This window comes from Petromyzon marinus, chromosome 46, assembly GCF_048934315.1.
Source record: "Petromyzon marinus isolate PM22_M1 ecotype Great Lakes invasive population chromosome 46, UKy_Petmar_22M1.pri1.0, whole genome shotgun sequence".
NCBI lineage: Eukaryota > Metazoa > Chordata > Hyperoartia > Petromyzontiformes > Petromyzontidae > Petromyzon > Petromyzon marinus.
Genome location: NC_133712.1, coordinates 11,185,611 through 11,207,800, shown reverse-complemented (window position 1 = coordinate 11,207,800; position 22,190 = coordinate 11,185,611). Strand labels below are relative to the sequence as shown.

Here is a 22,190-nt window from a genome sequence, read left to right as displayed (position 1 = left end):
CGGCGGAAGGGCTGGAGAGTGAGGGGGATGGAATTGTGTCACGGTCAGTAATAAGTGATCGAACGGAGGACGAGGGTTTAACTAGGACATGGGAAGCTGAGCAAGCAAAAGTGAAGGTGAGGACATGGGAAGCTGAGCAAGCAAAAGTGAAGGTGAGGTCAAGCGTTTTATCGGAGGGGTGAGTCGGAGTTAGAGGAGATAAAGGGTAGGTTGAAAGAGCTGGAGAGAGACATTAAAGTCGACGACGTAAATGGGGATGTAAGATGGAGGTTGAAGTCACCCAGAAGAATCGGCAGAGATGAGCTAGGAAGGATTGTGGAGATAAGGCAATTTAAGTCGTCGAAGATTTAGGAAGGCTGACCAGGGGTGCGGTTATAGAATTAGAAGTGAGATTGCAAAGGGGAAAGAGAAAGAGGATAGTTGAAATTCGAAAGAGAGAAAGGAAGGGCAACAGGTGGAGGCGATGAGATCCAGGTGGAGGAGAAGAGCAACTCAACACCGCCACCAGGCTTGCCAGATGGTCGTGCGGAACGGATGAAGTTGGTGCGGGAATGTGGAAATCGCAGCTGGGGTGGCAGTGTTCAATGTGGATATTCAGGCTTCTGTCATTGCTCGGGCTTGAATGTTTTTTTTAAAATGAAAAAGGCGTCTGGGGTGGAAGCGGGGCTTGTTAAAGACTGAATGGGAGTTCCAGAGGCCTAGGTGAATGGAGCTGATGGGTGAAGGAAGCAGGGTAGGGAATTACGGGGTCAGGGTGTTTATAGAGTGTGGAGGGGTGGCGATGACGTGAGAATGAGTCGCACGTCGTGAAGATTGGGGGCATTTCTGTGAAAAAAAGAGCTTTATAGCTCTTCGGATTCCTCCTGCAGTCTGAATAAATATTCTAATTATGAATATGCAGACATGAACGCCTGTAACTTGAGTGGGCCAAATAGGAGTACATTTATACGTAATGTATTTAATATGAACTCAAATAGTACAATGCATGGGTCATTCATTAGGATTGCATATGCACGGCAAACAAACACATTGTTGGACATTTCCACGTGTTAAATTAATAGTGAGTCATTACGTATTCCCAATCACCTCTATTTACCTCTGATTGTAAATATGTTCATTGGAGGCAGGCGAATGTGATGTGAAAACGTGTCATTTAATTCCTCATTAATAAAGTGTTATAACTTTCGAATCAACGTTACCTTTGCCTCGTAAAACTAAACGTTACTAATTAATAACCACTCGCAGCACTGCTACTCAATGGTGTGCAGGACATGTAATATTGCAGCTGCTTTTGATTAATCTTGAATCTAAAGGTTTATTGGATATAGCTATTTAAAAAAAAACCTACCAATGCAATGCTGTGGTGGTAAACAAAGCTGTGAGTTGCTCTTGTTTACCAGCTGTGAAATCTTTATCTCACATTTTTTTATCAAATATTGCTCTCATATTTCCGCAAAGACTGCCGCAAAAAGACAACAATTTATGAAAACCCAATGTTATTTTTGGCCCAGATTTTTTTTTTCAGATCTCTTGACGGAACGGAAATAATTCTACGGACGTAAGGAGTCTACGGTATTTTCACGTTCTGCCCGTTGTATGCTCCAGGGTGATTATTTTCCAGGCGTACCTCGTTCGTCGTTCAGCACGGGGCTTTAATCGATCATTGCGTTCATTTCTCAATTCCCTGCCTCGGTAATCGATCTTGAAATCAGTCCACCGTATTGCCAGCGGTTATTATATAACAGCCCCCCCCCCCACCCCCACCATTGCTGCCGTAACGGGTTGCGTCACCACACGGCCACTACATATCGACACTTAACGACTCAATGTTTGACTTGAACTGTGACCCTGAATCATGAGCATTCATTGCGTCACTCGGGCGCGAATGTTGACTTGAACTGTGACCCTGAATCATGATAATTCATTGCGTCACTCGGGCGCGGAGGGTGGGGTTGAATAGTCATTGTCACTCTTAATATACAAAGACCCCCCCCCGTATATCCTTAACAGATTGTCGGGGCAAGTGCTGTTAGCGAGCACCTATGAAGGCCGGAACGGTACACGAGGGGGTGGGTGGCCAGCACCACGCCCGACCGCCTTTGTCTCCCGAATGGCGATGTTTACACACCGCACCAGGTACTCATTTGCGGCTTAGTCGACCTAGGGGAGGCCCAGTACCGGCTCAGATAAGCGTCACTGGTGTTGTGGCTGTGAGCGGGTATCAAACTCTTGTCGCTGGGTTCGTAGCGCAGCGTGCTAACCTCTACGCTACCACTCCCTGAATCACGATCATTCGTTACATCACTCAGACGGGGAGAGGGTAGGCTTGAATAGTTTAACTCCTAATATATATACACACACACATAGGTAAATAAACCACTAACTTAACCAAGCGAAACTTTTGTAAGGCGGTTTATTTAATGCCAACATTCATAAAAATAGCATAGAACTTTTCCGACTATCTGACAAGTTAATTCTATGAAAGAAAAGCTTGTATAATAATAATAATCGAATTTGAAGTTATCATTTTTTTTGTAATCATCTTTTAATTCTCATCCATTGACTTTGCACCACCAGCCGCAGCAGATCTTCATGCTCAGAGATGGCACAGGGCAAGAGATGAGAGATGTCGTGACCAATTCTCTCGTTTCACTTTCAGAATGCCGTCAATGAACGCGGCGAGAACCTCAATTGCAAAGTGCAATGCGTGCTTGTTCCAGGCAATGGTCTCTCGACTAAAATGTAACGAAATGGGCTTTTAATGTGAACTTACAAAAAAACCCACAACACTTGTTGAAATGAGAGCTTGCGATAATAATACACCGGGGGATGATTGATAAAGCAATGTTAAACAACGCGTTTTGATGTTTCTTCGTTATTAAAAAAAACATACTTTACTCGGTTCCCCTTTTGAATATCCGACACATTACTCCCAACATTGTGCTGAAATAAGAAAGGTGTATGTTTAAACACCTAAATACACAATCATTTTCATTCTTGAGGTTAATGACCACCATGTATGGGAGAAGTTACAATTTGCAGGTTTTCACTATTGATAAGGCTTTGTGCAACCTGAAATTGTTTTGACGTACTGCGCCATACGTACTCGTATTAAAGGTTTGCGTCAGTATAAATGTGTCGTAACCTTCCCACCACCCGACACAGGCAGTAAGGTTTGTCACGTAAACAAAACGCGCCAATTAGTTTACTACTTCAGCCCACCGGTGTGTTGGAGAGTAAATCCACAACATTTACAATTTGAGTAATACGACGTTTCGAATGGTAATTACATCCAGCATCATCGGGCGATTTTCCAGTTATAGTAGTGAGTAATTGGCGCGGTTTGCTTACGTGACAAATCCCTTACCAATTGGCTGTGTCGGGTGGTGGAGGGTTACGACACATTTCTTACTGACGCGATCTAACCCAAAAAACATTTATTATGAATGCTATTGGTCGCGAAAGGATACCATATGTACCTTTAGATTTATTAACTCATGTACAGATTTCCGTTAGAAACAACGACGGAACACTGCGCTTACTTTCCCCGCATCTCGTTTCCACAGGCTTTAAATACTTATCGTATATTCTGTACACAGTAATACATCGTATTGCAATACACTTCACATACGGTGCCTCCTTGTGTATGCGTATATGTTGCACTTCTTTCGCACCGTACGTAGCCAACCATGCCAACCATGCTAATTGTGGACGATATGGAATGTACTTGTAGATTACTTTGGCCATGAGTGGATAGCTGATTTTTTTTTCTTATGCTAACAATGCTTTTCTTGTGTGCCTACGACACAAGAAGTGAACCAAGTCGTAAAATGTACGCATGTTTTGCAAAATGACAAAATTTGTAAAAAGGGAAAAAAAAATCCACCGCACTCTTGCTACACGTGCATAAAGCATGCTCTCTTCCATCCTTCTCCCTTCATAATCGGACTGCACTGTTGTCAAATTGCTGAACAATGCTCTGCATTATTGCAGCTTCACCCCTCCCTACCCCCCCCCCCCACTATTAAAACACCTCGCATCTATTTACAAAATAATCTCCGGACCAGATGTCCTTCTAAACACCGATTCGTGTTGCGCAGGTGTCTGATTTTTTTTTTTTAGGAACGACGTTACGGGAGAAAACGAATCGCGGCAAGCGAAACGGGGGGATTGTTCTTCCCGCATATTACTGTGCAGGGTGCTCTAGAAGTCCTGTGAACCCCCCCCACCCCCGCATTTAATTCCCTAAAACTACATTTTTTAAAAAGTAATGCTGATTTAAACCATGAGTGAACATGCAAAGGAACACAAAAAAGCATGTTAGGGGTCAATTAATTGGGAGTCACGAGACACCTCGATCACCCTGTACAGCAGCCGATTCTGAATACCTGGAAATGTAATTAACACCAATGCAGACATAAATAGAATGGGATTTTAATTTGTGTATAAAACGGATGAGATTTACACGATATAACATAGATAGGTGAAATGCATAACCGAAATGAAATGACTTCATCCACAGCAGTTTTCTGATTTTTCCTGTTGCCAACAATTGAGTAGAACATCGTGCACGGGGGCCTGCAGAATGCCCTCCCAATCGCGCTGTTGAAGAGTTCAAATCCGGGTGTAAAAAAAGTCAAATATAAACCATCTACAGCAATGTTTCAATTAGGGATGTGTAGGGCCTTCCTCTGACACGACTCAATAAACGAGGGTAATGCATTGGGCACTTTGCTCCACTTTGCCAAACTAAGTAAGATGCCGCGAGTAGATTCTTTAAATGTCTTGAATTGATCAAAACAGGGCTCTACGCTCCAGAGAAAATAGCATCGGGAGCCTCCATTGATTATTGTTTTTAGGTATTCAGTTCTGTTCGTGAAGGACATACAAAATAAACAATACACATTGTATGGTTCTGTTTATTTAAACTGTGGAGCCATTTTAAGCTGCACAAGTAATATATATTTTGTTAAATAAATCAGAGTGGTTTCTGAATACAACGCTCACTGAAGCAAAAGCAAGAGCCTTGTAGTATTCATTGCCACGAGCGGTTCGTTTGAATGTTGTGGGTTAAATGGGCCACCATTGTAATTTTTACAGTCAAATTTAGACATTTGAGACAAATTAAACGTGAACGTTCAACTCACTCACAAAGCACCCTTCAATAATTAACTCCAGAAAAAAAGAAAAGCAACCCAAGATATTCCCTCCGTAGTACGATTCATGACCAAGGATATAAAGAGGGCAGCTGCACGAGGTACATTGTCCACATCCGCATTTGCAGGGTGTTACGTGTGAAATTTGATATGTTAAACAAAACAATTAGTCGTAATAAAGGTCTTTGGGTTAGATCGCGTAACACCCGACAGCCAATCAGTAAGGGATTCGTCACGTAAACAAAACGCCAAATAGTTACGACAACAGCCCACTGGTGTGTTGGAGAGTAAATCCACAACATTTACAATTTGAGAAGTACGACATTTCGCTGGTAATTATTGTTAGATGCCAATTAGTATTGCGTTTTTTGCAGGGGGGGATGTCAAATGATACAAATTAAAGACCAGAATCAAACGCGTTTGTTTTTTGGCTATTTAAGTTTGAGCATTTAAAAAGAAAAATTGAAAACACAAGATACAGCGGGTATGTTATTACATCAAATGGAAAGAACATTGGTTTGACAACAGGCGGAATTTTGAAATTACGCTTTACAAATAAATTATGAACATAATTACCTACGTTTAATTTGTTTCCAAACGAAAGCGTCACTTATGCTCAAGGCAATTCCAGGAGAATTTTGAAATTGGGATGTTTCAGCAAATTTCACTTCAAGGAGTTATTTTGTCTGGGCCCAAACGTTTAAGGTGACCATCATCATACGACAACATGTTTGAATCAGCTCCAAACCCAGCGTGGGTTCTGTTTCAATTGATCTGTACTATATCAATGTTGCAAAGTGTTTTGGCAGTCCAACAGCGAAGCATATTACTCGAACAAACAAAATAAATGTGAAACCATTGCAAAATTATTACTACCCCAATAAAAAAAACATTATTTGAAGGTATAAATTTAGTTTGCTAAATGTGAATCAAGCTAAATATCCTTCCTTCCCACCTCGAATGATACGTGTAAAATTATACGTATTTTACATTTCATAATCACATGCAAGGCTGGCAAGTGATTTTCAAACTACTCTTCATTATAGGCGCACGATGGATCGATTTATCGATTATTGATCCTTTGCTCACAAAATACCGACTTGATCAGGTAAGAGTCAATGTGTTTGGATTCGAACGGTTTGTATTTACAATAATGTTTCATCATTAGACCCCCTTTGCCAGTACCAAAATGTAATAATAGTGTTTTCCCCTTTTTTCTGGCAACAAAACTGTAACCTTTTTACAAGGATTCATGTCTGCATTAACCACTGCAGGTATTGTGGTTAATGCAGACATGAATCCTTGTAAAAAGGTTTCAGTTTTGTTGCCAGAAAAAAGGGGAAAAACCCTATTTTTACAATAATGGTTTACCCCCGCCTGCAGCCTATGGAGGCATTAACATTCGCCACCCAGTTACAATTCGATTCTTGAATCGAGCTATGACCCTGAATTGTGACAATTATTGTGTGATCGAGTCGCTCGGGAGTGTGATGGCTCGTTTGAACTGCCCCGATGGTCGATGGCGAAGGAGTCTTTCGTAAGAATTGGGTTCCCGACTCTGCTGATGAGACACTGAATGTCGCAATCGGTCCGGGGTTTTCTTGAGTTGAACCGAACTGTTCATAAGACGCACTCCCAGAAGGCCGTGCGGTTGATAGGTCGCGGAAACGTTTTAAAAAAAAAGTCATTTTTGAAACACAAATATGGAATTTTAGTAACGATTTTAACTTAGATTTTTGTGTAATATTGTTCATTTTGGTTACAAAATGTGCCAAAACACATACCCCTTTTTACTGTCGAGTTCAACTTGCAGGAATCATTACTCATCGGTTGTCTAAAATCTGTACCACTTTGTTGTAAACATTGGTTGTCCGATGGCAAGATAGGCTTCTACAATAGGAAGGTGGCATTTTAACCGTTGGCTGAGCACCAACAATGGAGATGAAGTGTCTCATTGGTGCTTTGGGACATGCTTGCTTGTTCAGTGATTGTTCTGTACTGCAGTACACTTTCAGCACACATTCATAAAGATGTGAGCATGAACAATGATGGTAAGCTGCTACCAATTAAACTAAAGCTAAGCTATTTTTTTTTATCTTACCAGGTTAGTCTCACTGAGCTATACAGCTCTTTTTTCAAAAGCGACCTGGCCACAAATGATAGCTCAACTAAGTGGCTTTTCATGTGGAAATTTATAGCAGCCAAATACCCTAAACGCACGTTGATTTTAAATGTAGATGGAAAAACCGGAGGACTCGGAGAAAAAAAAACATGCAACCCAGGTGAGAACATGAAAACTTAAAATATACAGCAGCAGGCGTCAGGGTCGGGATCGAACCCACGACCTCCTGTATACCTGGTGAGTTAGTTAACATCTAGCCACCGCGTGACACCCTACAATTCCTACTGCATAAAATGACTGTGTGGTGAAGGCGAAACATTTTGTCGGTTTGTCCAATATCTCTTGAACCGCATGCAACGTTGGCCCAACGTTGCATGTTTACGAGGTGATTCACTGGTACCAACTTTCACCACTGATACGTTTCTAGTTTCTGACATCCACTGTTAAACAAAATTGCTCCGCGAGCTACTCGTTTTTAGGTGACACCGTCCCCCCCCCCCCCCCCCCACAAATACAACACTGCAATGTGAATGACTAGAGCCTGAATGGTTACTTGCGACCAACTTATCGGACGATCCAACAACAACAACAACAAAAAAAACGTCTTGACACACAAGCAGCAATGTCTTCACAATTCCATCGTTGACGTCCAATATGACGTGACAGCAAAACGTGTTCCTTTCCCAATCGCCCCAAAGGGCCGGCCCCCCCTTTTCGCGTATCCGCAAGACTTTTTTGACGGGCAAGGAACAGTGAATGAGCGCCGAGTTCTAGTTTTGTTTGCGCGAAGTTGTTGCGAACTTCTGAATGGACAACTCACGAGCATTGCGAACGGCGTGCCGAGATTGTCCTTGCCCGCCGCTCCGAGCCGCTTTAATGACACATTTCACTTAGCTTCAGCCATTCCGGGGGACAAGACGCGTACGATTCTGGCGTGTGCTGTGCTGAAGCTGGAAGGCGGGCATGGTACAGAGCGTTATACAAGTAGAATTTTCGGGCATTGAAAACTAATTTCTTTAAAAAAAACTGCCCTTTGTGTTTGGTTTGTGGTCCTTCCCCCGCACCTCCCATTAGCACGGTTGGAGCGAAAGAAGTTCAACATAGGTACAACGGGCAAGCGCTATCACTTGCAGCGATGTCGACTACATTGCTTCGGCGTTTGCTGTCTGCTTGACACAATTTTGTACTCAATACTGCAGCACCTCTTTGTTTGTGACAACAGAGGTCTCGTCTAATGTGCGTATGCTGCCCTCCGAAAGCACAATTACATGTATGTTAGATTGTTGATGTAAAATTATGATCAATCACAGCCAATGGATGATGATCATGGAGTGGGTTTGTATTTCACATTTGGCAATCACATATTACCAGGGACAATAATACTCGTGAAGAAAAACCACTTTATAACTTAAAACAAAAGTTTGTACATTTTTATTACACAAAATAACTGTTTGCACATTTTAATCCGGTTAAGAATGTCAAGTGTCTGCTACGTCCACGACTACACGAGTGAACAAAATGCTTCACGTATTTTCAGTGATTCGAATGATTTGTTAATGGTCTTGGCCTATTGGTAAACAATGGACGATAATATGTGCAGCTCCACAATGCTAAGCCCACTGTGAAATGAAATAGGAAGGGTTATCCAACGTATGACAAAACAGTTTCTTAACGATAGCCAAGCTCGCTCGGACATATTGCAATTAACCAAAGCTCACAAACAATAATGAGGTGTTGGTAACTGCGGTCACGTCAAAAGAAACCCACGTTTAACCCTGGTTTTTCGGTGCAAAAAAAAATAAACCAAACATAAACAGACTCCAAAAAGTGTGCACAAATTGTGACCTCGCTTTCGAATATTTTCCATCGGATCATTTGTTCCTCGTGGAAACAACATGAAAAATAATCCCATAGGTAATTAATATGATCACATCGCTTGTGGTAAACGTACCAAACGAAAGGCATTTGCTATTTACATTTAATGTTGTTTTTTTTTAGTAACGCTGGCTTAACCATTATGACAATGACCCATCCCCAAAAGGTGAAATGTCCAATACTATCAGAAGAGATTAGATGTGAATATTAATTCAGCAGCAGGTTTTTCCATGCCTCCTAAAAAAAAACACTGATGTGCTCATCGATGTTCAAAGTGAGATGTTGAAGGATTAAAAAATATACAACTTTTCCCCACCCCCTCGCCCTGCCAGTAATGTGTACCACATGCTAAATATGGTCACAATTATGGACCTAACCGACTTTAATACATTTTAATGCTTTTTTTCCACGTCTACGCAACTCATTCTCCACGGTGCGCTGGAAACACAACCTCGCACGTGTTTACATTTTGAAAATACCGAAGGTCAGGTGAGAAACCAGATTTTTTTTGAGAAACTGTAGCCTTCAAATGGAGAGACCCAGTTGTGACAATGTTTAACCCCTATTAGATCAAGGAAATGTGGGTTTTTTATTATTATTATCAGCTACTGGTGTTCAATAGTCACACTTGAAGATGGGGGATATGTATTCCAGCTGACGACCCAGATATAACGGCAATGTTTACTTGACAGTATAGTGAGTTGACCTCTATAGTTTGTTTCATTCAAGTTCTCGTTGTGTTGTCCCCTCTGCCATAGGCACTGGTAAGGTAAAAGAACGTAAAAGATTAGCTCGGGCTACTGAAAAAAAGTCTCGTCTTTAAAACGAAGACGTGAAAGCATCTTCGTTCGGGAGTCTTTGTGTCGTTTTTGTTTTCTCCTCGTCCCTCGGTTTTTTGACGGTGATGTACGTTGCCCCCCCCGGTCCATCTTGCCCCAAGGGAAAAGTGGAAAGAAAAATATATATTTGCGCACCCCTCTACGTAAATCTCTCTCCACTGTGTATCTCGACGGATTGTTCTCGTACACTTTTTTTGCCAGTGAACAGACAACGGTAATCGGGTCAATTTCCGGCAAATCACGATTCTTCTGATACGTCTGTGCAAACCGTAAATCGGCTCCGAAGCTGACTTCCCTGAAACAATCCTGTTGTACCAATAAATTACTTTGCTTTTATTTGTACAATATATACTGTTTTCATCTTGTTCCTTCTCTTTTCCTCCTACTCTAGGGCAAGCTCGAACGATAGACGCAGATGTCAAAAACTCTTTCGGGCCTTGTTGTATCGGGCCCTGCTGGCGGAGGTGTCGTGGTGTCGTCATCGTCGTCGTCGGAGGAGGAGGAGGAGGAGGGGCGGTTGCGCTGTCACTGTCGGCCGAGGCGTCTGCCGCTCGTTCCCCCCCCCCCCCCCCGATCCCCCTTTTAGCGCATCGCTGAATTCACTTCGGGTACGGACGCGTAGGGAGCCCCGGTGGTGGGACTTCGCCAGACATCGCCGTCTGCGTGGAGAACAGAATCGGAAATTGTCAGAATGTTTGTTCCCGACTGAACGGAGGAATCCGACGAGCTGCGAAGCTCTTTTTGACGCACGCCCAGAATAGGGGGGCATGGGGTCAGCGAGTTAGAATGGCAAACGATGCAGAAACACGACAGGAGTGCAACATAGGGACAAGGGTAAGCAAGTCATCACTAAATATACAATAATAATAATAATAAAGAAATGAATGATAGAATTCCGATTCATCAAGATTGGGCAAGGCAACGGCAACAACGAGGACAGAGTCCGAGACCACACCAAGATAACGCCACAGCAAGTCCCTCAGTAAAATGGAACATTAACATTGAACTATTGATACCGGGGGGAGGGATCAAAGTTACAAGTAACATTTGCAAATGCGACCGTATCCAGCGCTAATCTCCTTCTTCAGGATGCTTTTTGAAGGAACATTTACGGCGTTAAGTGAGGAAACAAGGTTGAACAAATTCTTAGTTTTTTCGGTAAAGTCACGTTGAAGAGAAACAACAAAATAATAAAATATATATAAAACAATAAAAAAATTCTCACGACGTTTCGACCATAACTCAAACGGTCATCTTCAGGTGTGTTGATTTGCATAAATTTATTTCTAAACGGCGCATTTATTTATTTATTTAAAAAAATGTTAGCGCCACGCGCAGCGATTTGGCAGTTTACCCAGGACTAGTCCATCTATATTCTGAAAAGAGGAGGGGGGAGACGAATTTTTTTTATAAATAAATAAATGCGCCGTTTAAAAATAAATTTATGCAAACCAACACACCTGAAGATGACCGTTTCAGTTATGGTCGAAACGTCGTGAGAATTTTTTATTGTTTTATATATATTTTATTATTTTGTTGTTTCTCTTCAACGTGACTTTACCGAAAAAACTAAGAATATGAATTACTGCAGTCACGAAAGCTTTAAATCAAAATTTAAGGTTAAACAAACCGTTGGCGGTGCTGCAACGGCAAAGGCCTTTGTCGCCTATTCCAAGTCTTGTCCTCGGAATTGTTAAAACGGCAATCAGATGGACACCTTTGGGTTTCTTTGATTTGACAACGTGGACAGTGAATTGGTGCGGATTTTCCAATAAGGATTTTATCGATGAAAAGGGCCCAATGTAGAATAACACAAATCGAAGACTCGGCAGAGCCGGGCACACACACACGCAGGGAGGACATATGACATCCCTTCATACACTGCTTCGCAACGAATGCTGTGGAAATAATATACAATGAAATAAGTATGTATACGTTACGTAAATTTTTACGGGTAAAAGACCCACGAACATGACCGTTTTTTTTCCATACTGACAATAAACAGCACACAATGCGAGATATTTTGTTTTCTGCTGAATATAAATTCAGTTCATATCGTGCACGTAGTGTATATATGTAGAGTGGTTCGTATCCTTTTTAGTCAGGCCCCCCCCCCCATTTAAGATCGCCCTACCCCCCCACTCGATATTAAGGCCACAATACACAGAGATCACATGTCCACGCCTCTAGTCAATGTGGTGTTAGTAAAGCACTTGTTTCATGTTGTGCATCAGTGTGCTTTGTCACCGTAACGTGGCTATGAAAACTTTACGTAAAACCTCAGGTTCTCTTTTGTCATCAGGGTGAACAGCGTTTTCAAACAAACACAGTTGTGGTAACATCAAAACATATTTGCAAGAGATCCAGGCATACATTTTTTTTCCCCCAGACTACAGGTAATTTGAGATTGCATTGTACATTTTAATATCACATGTCACACGCTACAGTATTTTAAAAGATTGCTTCAATATTTTGCAACTCAAAGGAGTCAATAAACTAATTCGGTGTTTCACCAATTAAAAATTCCCTCCTGACAACTGAAAGCATAAAACTAACCGTTATTATATTCTTGGTTCTTTCGGTAAAGTCACGTAGAAGGGAAACAATAAAATTTAAAAAATGTTCTTGCTGTGGTTTTCACACCTGATGATGATTGCTTGTGTTGCAGTCGAAACGTCGTGAGAATTTTGTTTTATATTTTTATTATTTTATTGTTTCCCTTCTACGTGACTTTACCTGCAGTCACAAAAGCTTTAAATAAAAAAATAGTTCGTTTGTTTATGATGAAAATAAAAAGAATAGGCTTGACCCTTCATGGGAATAAAACAGGTGTTAAGATGGTCAAACACAAAATATACACTTTTCTCCCCATACTCTCTGGTTCTTTCGGTAACGTCACGTAGGTATAAAATAAAAAAATATATATACCGACGTGATTTTACCGAAAGAACCAAGAATATGAATCCCTGCAGTCACGAAAAGCTTTAAATCAATAACCGTTATTAGTTTTGCGTTAGGATTGCCTTGTGTAGTTGCCCATCGCTGTGGAAGTTTTGCTGACGTTTATGGCTTTTATAGCTGCACAAAAGTTATTTTGTGCCGTTTTATGCCGAGTACGGCGCAGAGATAACCTGCCTTGCAAGATTCATGGCTTCAAATCAAAACCGCAGGCCGATGTATTGTTTACACTGGAAGATGAGTGTGTTCTTATGCCTCGCAAGATGAATGTGGCTTGTGTTTCGTCTTGCTTGTGTACATGAAAACTTGCTGCCAACTTGTGGAGAAAACTGGGTAAAACAATTTTACTTTTACCCCATTTAAATTCTGCGTTGACTAAACAAAACAAAGTATCCGCGAGGGTGACTATTTTTATTCTTTTCACGTGATATACAGCAGCCATAATGTTATCTATTGGACAATTGTTAGATAAATCACTTGAGAGATTGTGTTAGGCCAACTGTTTATCACGAAAATGTAAAAGGAAACTATAACTAGTCTTTTGAAAATCGTATATCTTGACATCAGTATAAGATTGTGGACCTTATCGAAAGTGTACAATATAACATTTGAAACAAGTTTAACTATCCCTCGAATCATAATGTGGTGCACTCACCACGACTGTATTGTAAAGATTTAACATCCGTAACAGTTACTGCAGACAAATGCAAGTACAAGCCTCCATCATCTTCTGGGTTCTTTCGGTAAAGTCACGTAGAATGGGAATAAAATAATAATAAAAAAATAATAATAACAGAATAAAATTCTCACGACATTTCGGCCACAACACAAGTAACCTTCCTCAGGTGAAGAAACAGGACTGTCCGGAAGACGGCGCTTGATTGAACCCTGCCAAGCATGGGCAGCGTCTTTTAAGCTGTGTGGGAGGAACAGAGCGCCTTGACAAAGGAGGTTACATATAAATTAGCATGTAACTGGGGGACTAGCATGATGTTGGTGTGAGGGATTAGCAGCAGTTTACATATCAACAATAATTTACTGTAATTTACTGTAATTTACTGTTGATATGTAAACTGCTGCTAATCCCTCACACCAACATTATGCTAGTCCCCCAGTTACATGCTAATTTATATGTAAATTCCTCTCCCCCCTCCCCTCGTCCGTCTGAACATAGCTCGTCGCTCTCCGTGGTGCTAATCCCTCACACCAACATCATGCTAATTCCCCAGTTACATGCTAATTTATATGTAAACTCCTTTGTCAAGGCGCTCTGTTCCTCCCACACAGCTTAAAAGACGCTGCCCATGCTTGGCAGTGTTCACTCAAGCGCTGTCTTCTGGACAGTCCTGTTTCTTCACCTGAGGAAGGCTACTTGTGTTGTGGCCGAAACGTCGTGATAATTTTATTGTTATTATTTTCATTATTTTATTCCCATTCTACGTGACTTTACCGAAATAACCCAGAAGATGAATCCCTGCAGTCACGAAAGCTTTAAATCGAAATTTAAGCCTCCATCACTTGTATTGCCCTCGCATAGTCCACCAACACACCAGGTTGAAAAGGTGCCTATCCCGATTCAGGCAGCGGTGAAACAGAGACCCAAGCAGACCGTCTTGTGTCCTCAATACAGTCCCAGCCACGCATTTTTTTTAAACTCCGAGTTGGTGGTCTAAATAACGCATTGGGCTTTTTTGAGCTGGTGGTCTGGACATGGTTGAGAAAATTGTAATGGTTTTCCCTCGCTTTGGACGGGTGCGGTTTGTGCGATTTCGCGCTGTGTATGCGGCTAACCGATTTCTACACAAAATTTGCTCTACTATGCTGCTTGAATTCACTCATACACGCTGCTATGCGGTCGGACGTGGCAGGCCCGGACTGGCCATAGAGCAGCAGTCCACCGAACAAATGCCCTGGTGGGCCAGTCCATTCCGAGGGCCGGTGGGGTGGTCTGTTTTGGGAAATTGCAAATGTGATCAGGGTAAACAAAATTATTTGCTTTGCAATAGTCTGAATTTGGGCCGGTGTATTTGCAAATGCCCGGGCCGACTTTTTTGTGCCAAGTCCGTCACTGGGACGTGGGACAACATTGTGCACTGTGCGGGCGACTCAACAGGCAGCTGCCTCCCCCGTGCGGTTTCGCTTTGGGCTCCCTTGTTTTGGAACGCGTCCGCTACTACCACCGCCGCCACGTAAAGGCGAGGGAAACCTGTATATGAAATGTAATCACATGACACGCCTACAAGGCATGCTGGGAGTCGTACCTTCCTGCCGTGTGAGCAGCACACCTCTGCGTGTTGTTAAACGTCTTAGCTTTCAGGCAGCACGCATTCTCCTATTGCGATGGCTTCCACCCATCGTTTACAGAGCGTGCTTGAGATTTGAACTCTCGTTATTTTTTTACCCACCATTAATGTGGCCCATTCAGATCTGCCTTTAAACGTCACACTTTACCTAGATTCAGATGTTTACACCCATCGCTCAAGTTCGTGCAATTCTTATTTGGCAGACATCATAATCAGAATATGTTTTCGCACTGGAGGAAACCGATGAGCTTATAAAGCTCTTTCACAGATGTCCAACAGTTTCACAGATGTCCAGACACAGCCCAGTTAAAGAGGGCGCTACCAATCAACAAGCACGGTTGAGTCATAAGGAGCTCTTTCTTTCTACAGAGAGCAAATAATTACCTTGAAAACACGCAGAGCATTTATAAGCAATGCAACATGCCATGCAGTCTCCTTGATTAGTAAGTTCGTTTTCCCATCACTTTGACCTTAGTGTGCACAATCACGTAACAGTCGGAGGCATGTCTGGGTTAGGCATTGCTGCGCGTCTCTCATTTAATCTCTCATTTGCAGTGTCGTTTACTGATCGTTTTCTTCTCATTTGCCTCATCTTCTCTGCCACATTCCCTCTTGTAAATGATATGCTAATCGGGGAAACGCTATTGCCCTCTCGACAATTCGTACAACATCAAGTGCCCAATGGTGCTTTCCCTGTTGCCTTGTATGGGCATTTGCATCCATCACGCCCACAAATGTACACTGCATCTCCTATGCAATGGTAATGTCTGCAAACCGCCCCCCTCTCCCCCCCCCAAAAAAGAAAAAAAACAGCCAGAGAGCAAGACTGCGAAATATTATTTGTTGTGATGGGGAGGGAGGCGGGGGGGGGGCGTATTCTCATCACTTACGGATTGGAGCAAAGGCTGCTTTTAAATCGCGCCGTTCCATGTGCGTCCCCCCGCCAAGTCATTTTAAGTAAGAGTCACGCTCGCACCAGAAAGGGTGCCCCCGGGTCACAGGTGGTGGCACCGTGCACGTGACGTCACTGGCAGAGACGTCGGTGATGCAGAACGAGTGACCCGATCCGAAAGCTCTCTTGCCCTTCCCGGCCATTGCCTTTGCATAGGAGAATAAATGCGCGCGGGCGCACGGACGGCCAGGTTATACGCGAATTGACCGACCGGCTTTTGTAGTGGCGTATGTTTCGCTGCTTTTTCGTTGTTGCCGAAGATACAGGGTCGTGCAGCGCCTGCACTGAATGCACGTCTCTCTTTCATACCGTGTCAAGATCTCCAGGGAGTCTTGGGAATGCACGATTCGTCTCCAGAAATTAAAAGCACACCGATAAAAGAATGACACGCAGATGCACGGTTTTCAGACTAAATTGTCGTCACGTGGCAATCAAGCCAATAGCCTCTCTCTGCACGTCGGCACACTGGTGCGTGGGTGATGAGATGTGTTTTGTCGGCACGCATCCTCAACTCGAACCAAGCATCTAAAGAAAACTTCCACGCTCCTGAAACATTTCAGAGTTCAGCGTCAGTGGTGAAATGGCAAACAAAGCGTGCAACGATCATGAAAGACAGCCCTCCCAGATCAAAAGGTAACCTTTCTGTGTCCCCATATCAACGGGCTCATATTTGTCGTGAAACTTATTTCTGTGGAATTGGCTGTTCCTGAATAATTAGTTGGAAATCAATGTTGATCAAACGTTTGTCCTACATTTAATTTAACACATTTATTCAACAAAATTTGTTGACATGACAGCAATTATATACCAATCATTCTTTATCGGGGTTGTGTCATGAGCTGAATAAAAATTCATTCGGAGCTCAGGCGACCGGTTAGAACATCCCGTTGCATCAGGGAATGGCTCTTGGAAGACGTCACCACAGATTGGATTGTGGAGTCCCTTTAACAGCCCTCTCCCATCCAGTACCTGGACAGTCCTTTCCCTCCACAACCTGTTAAATATATTCGTCTCATAACAACTAGAATGTACTCGAAGCAGATGCAATACATCAAATTTAGAAAAAAATTACAATTTAATGGGAGGAATTTTTGTTAAGTTATGGGGTTGTCGGGCTGAGACCATCGTACCAATATTACTGGACTGCATTATGAGACCTTGGTTTAATCATGGGTGACTGAAACCCAGATTAGGACCCAGGCTTCCAGCTGTGCTCCTGGCTCAGTTCTGCTCTCTCTCCCAGGGGCATTAGCCACATAAGCCACCCATCCACCTGTAAAATATACACTTTTCTCCCCATACTCTCTGGTTCTTTCGGTAACGTCATGTAGGTATAAAATAAAAAACAATATATACCGACGTGACTTTACCGAAAGAACCAGAATATGGATTCCTGCAGTCACGAAAGCTTCAAATCTAGATTTTCTCCCCATGTTTTTTTTAAAAAAACAAGTCCAATGTTTACAAATGCATCATAATAAATATTGCACTAAATGCAGTTACAAAGTGGATGCAAGCAATTTTTTTTTGGGGGGGGTAGCGGGTTCCATTGAAACCCCCCCTTTCTGCAATATAACATCTCCCCCCCCGCCCCCGCAGCGTTTTAATTTGGCCTGGCCTCCGCTATGTATTTGAACCGTGACCAATCTCGATCTGGGAGCGCTGGAGTGCAGCTGTAAGCAGGTGCCACAGCAGAGTGCATTTACGAACCCGCTCTTTCGGCCGCCCCATCAGGTAGAAATAGGCCGATGTTGGCCTGTTGTCGTTGAGACACAAGGAGGGGTAGTAATAGGGGGCCAATCCTGGGCCATGGCCCAGCAAGGGGCATTTGTTGCGGCAGCACAAGAAACAAAGAGGCAAAGAAAGGCTGCGTTAGTATGCTAGGCTCCCGTCTTTGCCCAACCTGTGCTTATTCATTGCGGCATTATTCAGGTCAAAGTGCCTCCTTGCTCACGTCAGAATAGGGTGGTTGCTGGTCTTCAACGGTGGCCCAGAGAAATGGGGGATCATTTGAAATTCCTATGGCAAGGGAAAGACTCCCCCCATCGGGTTAGCCGATTCTCAAAAAAGAGATTTGAGCTGTCAACCTTTTTTTTTACTGTATATATATAGATTTTCGAGATTTTATCCAATCGTGTCAGAACTCTTGCAGTGAAATAAATCATCAAATCATGAAGTCCCACAGAAGTGGACATCATAGAACTACTTCTGAGATCCATTCTAGTGACTTCTTATCAGCACAAGGGGTTTGAAACTTTTCCCAGGTGCCTCGTTATATAATCGTCTGATGGCTTATTCTCAGAACCACAAAAAAAGAGAATGGGATTTTTTGTGTGTGTAGTCATTGGTGTCCAGGCCAAGCCCTCATCACCACCCTTGACAACTTGGTTAACTTGGAGGTGGCTGAAACCCAAATTCAAATAGACGACCTTGTGAGTTGTTCATTCTACCACAGAGCCTCTCGGCTGAATAACACTGCGCTGTGGCTACCACGGTGGTAATGAGATGTTAACTACCTCGCCCGGTATACAGGTGGTCGTGGGTTCGATCCCAAACCCGACGCCTGTATATTTGGAGTTTGCGTGTCTCTCTCCTCGTGGTTGCGTGGATTTTTGTCCGGGTCCTCTGTTTTTTTTTTCCCTCCACATTTAGAATCATGCGTTTAGAGTGTTTGGCCGCTATACATTTCCACATCATGAGCCACTTCGTTGAGCTGTTTTTTGTGGTTAGGTTGTGTCTAAAAAAGAGCTGTATATCTCAATGGGCCTTACCTGGTAAAATAAAAAAATAGTTTAGTTAGGTTTTCTGTGACTATTAATGTTATTGTACAATTATCTTCAAATATTAGCAGGGCTGAAATGAATCCATTGAAAGGGATGAAAAAAAAGCATGTGGTTAGTGAGAACTTGTCATAAATGCAATTTATGTTATCTTTGGTATGATTACTAAAACATATTGCATTCTTATAACAATCCATATTTGCCTTTCGTGTGTTAATGCACACTGTTAAAATAGTAAAATGACACTAAAACTTTGACGAGAATATCCCAGCTGAATATATATTTTGATCATACTATCTATAAAATAAACCCTTATAAACAACCATTCCTAAGGCTTACATATGAACATGATAATGTATATACCAAACGATATGTATAAATCATGTGACCACACATATCCCCATAAATATTCATGCACATTTTGGCGTATGATCCTTTTAATTTATTTACAGGGTAATCTAATATGTATCAACGTAAATGTATGTAGGATGAGCAATGAAATTTGATTTTATATGTATACCGCCTCAATACTTTGATTTTCTGGCTAGACGTGAGAATCCACGTAACAATCGTTTTAGATAATATCATAGGTATTAGTACTGTACCGTATATGGTGAAACACATTTTCGGATCTTAGGAGTTTACTGAAATCTGTAGTGTAATATTTAAGAACTAATGTTTGATAATGTCTCATAGTACAAGTTGAAAAAAAAAAATGTAGTGCCCTTTTTAGCCTCCCCTCAGCTACATCAGTTTTTTGGGGCCATTTGACCATACTTCACCACAATGGTGAGTGCGGGTTGCCCAGGAACGATTCAAATAGCACTCACCGCTGTTATTAGCCGGGGAACCTAACTCAAGTGGCTGGGTTCACATTGCGGTGCGCTAACCGCTGTGCCACAATTCCTCCTCGCAAATGTTTCTAGTTTTTAAAACAAAAAAACCTAGATAAAATCTCAGTGGAAAAAATATGTGTTCTAAAGGTTTTGATTTAAAGCTTTCATGACTGCGGGGATTCATATTCTTGGTTCTTTCGGTAAAGTCACCACGTAGAAGGGAAACAATAAAATAATAAAATAATAAAACCGCCACTTTTTTCTAATTTTCTTGCTGTGGTTTTCACACCTGATGATGATTGCTTGGTGTTACAGTCGAAACGTCGTGAGAATGTGATTGTTTTATATTTTTATTATTGTATTGTTTCCCTTCTTCTACGTGGTGACTTTACCGAAAGAACCAAGAATACGTTCTAAAGGTGTCAATTCAAATGTACCAACAGCTGTATATTTGCAAATATTTCTACCCCATAAAAGAGGACTATCACCGAAAAACAATGGAGAGTTAATGCATAAAGATGAATATTAAAATAAGTTGTCAAAACCCAGTGATTGATTTTTATTTCAAGTCTGTTATTTACAAATAATGATGCTCGTTGAGCAGTAATGCCACACTGTCCAGCTCAGGTGACACTGCGAGTTCAAATTCCGGTTGCGGGATTACTCAGCCCATCATACCTTTGGGGTTGATAGAATGAATAGCCCAGTGGTTCTTAACCTTGTTGGAGGTACCGAACCCCACCAGTTTCATATGCGCATTCACCGAACCCCTCTTTAGTGAAAAATAAAATGTGATTTTTTTCAAATTCAAGACGTAGATATGTGTTTTACTGGTACACAAAATGAGCCGTGCATGAACATTACCTTGTTCAAAGAATAAAACCAACACAACGCATAAACTCACAACAAATTACATACCTGGAAATCAATGTGACTTCTGCTGTTGCCTTTGAGAGATCAGTTCAGATATGCGTGGCTTCACCTTGGCAAGTGCCACTCTCATGTCATTTTCACAGCAAAGTCTGTTCCTTTTCTTCGTTTTTATGTCCAGCATCCTCGAAAAGGATTGCTCACAAAGATATGTTGTAACAAATGGTATAAAAAAATCCAGGGCTTTCTTAGCAATAACTGGATACTTGTTCATTTGTCAACACCAAAACGTTGAGAGCGTTGTTGTTCTGAAGAGTTGCTGTTGAACCTGGCTCTGCTGAATTTCAATGATTTCGTCGAGGAATTCATCATTGACATCTGCTGTTTCAACAGCAAACGTGAACGGCTGTCTCACCCATGCTGGATATGACTCTCTTGTAGGGAAATATCCGTCGAGAGACTTTGCAAGCTCATCTAAGTGCGTGGCAATTGTTTGCTTCAGTTCCGTGGATACAGAAATATCTCCGATTCCAGACACATCTTCGATCTTACTTGCACAGTCGTCCAGAAGCGGGAAGTTTGCGAAGTTATTGTTCTCTGTTCGTCGTTTCCATAACGGTAGCTTTTTTTGAAAAGCCTTCAGGTGTTCTTCCGCTTCCATGATATTGACTCCACCACCCTGCATCTGCTGATTGAGATGATTGAGAGCTGCGAATATATCAGCCATGTACGCTAAAATGAGAATGAACTCAGGATTTTTGAAGCAATCTGCATGGCAGTGTTGGTGCTCTTGCAAAAACAGGGCTAATTCCACACGCATGGCAAAAACACGATTCAGCACCTGTCCCCGGGATAACCACCGAATATTAGAATGGAGCAGAAGTACCTCAAATTCAGGGCCCATTTCTTTACACAGCTCACTGAAGATGCGGTGCCTCAGAGCACTTTTTCGCACATAGTTCACACATTCCACCACAGTTTTTAATACTTCTGTCATTTTTGGAGGTAAGGTTTTTGTTGCCAACGCATGCCTGTGCAGAATACAATGCGTCACAATGATGTGTGGTGCATCGGCCTTTACTAGCGCACCAAAACCAGACTTTCTTCCCAGCATGACTGGAGCTCCGTCCGTACAAACTGCAGAAACCATATCCCATGAAAGATTGTTGTCTCTGAAGAAGTCATCCACAAGCTTCTTCACATCGGCTGCCTTAGTTGTTGTTGTTAGAGGCTTACAAAATAAAAACTCTTCTTTTATCATGTCGTCTTTCACATAGCGTATAAAAACAGCAAGCTGGCTTAGATCAGAAACGTCTGTGGTTTCATCGAGTTGAAGGCTGAATTTTGCCGGGCTTGAAATCAGATCCGCGACTACTTGAGCCAAGATGTCTTTACTCATGTCTTCTATTCTGTCACTGACGGTGTCATTTGAAAGGGGAATTTGGGATAATTTACCTTCGGCCGCTGTTCCGAGTATCAGATTCGCCATCTTTAATGCA

General features: G+C 42.2%; 1 protein-coding gene across 11 annotated transcripts in view; it reads right to left on the bottom strand.

Moving 5' to 3' along the window:
* Positions 1-2,396: 2,396 nt before the first annotated feature.
* The window catches only part of LOC116952379 (membrane-associated guanylate kinase, WW and PDZ domain-containing protein 1-like), a 317,826-nt gene continuing 298,032 nt past the window's right edge, over positions 2,397-22,190 (bottom strand). For all 11 annotated transcript variants that reach the window (XM_032971681.2, XM_032971679.2, XM_032971680.2 and 8 more), the window contains one exon: positions 2,397-10,651. In XM_032971681.2, the coding sequence (XP_032827572.2) occupies positions 10,575-10,651 (77 nt within the window). In that variant the 3' untranslated portion in view covers positions 2,397-10,574. The remainder of the gene's footprint in view (positions 10,652-22,190) is intronic.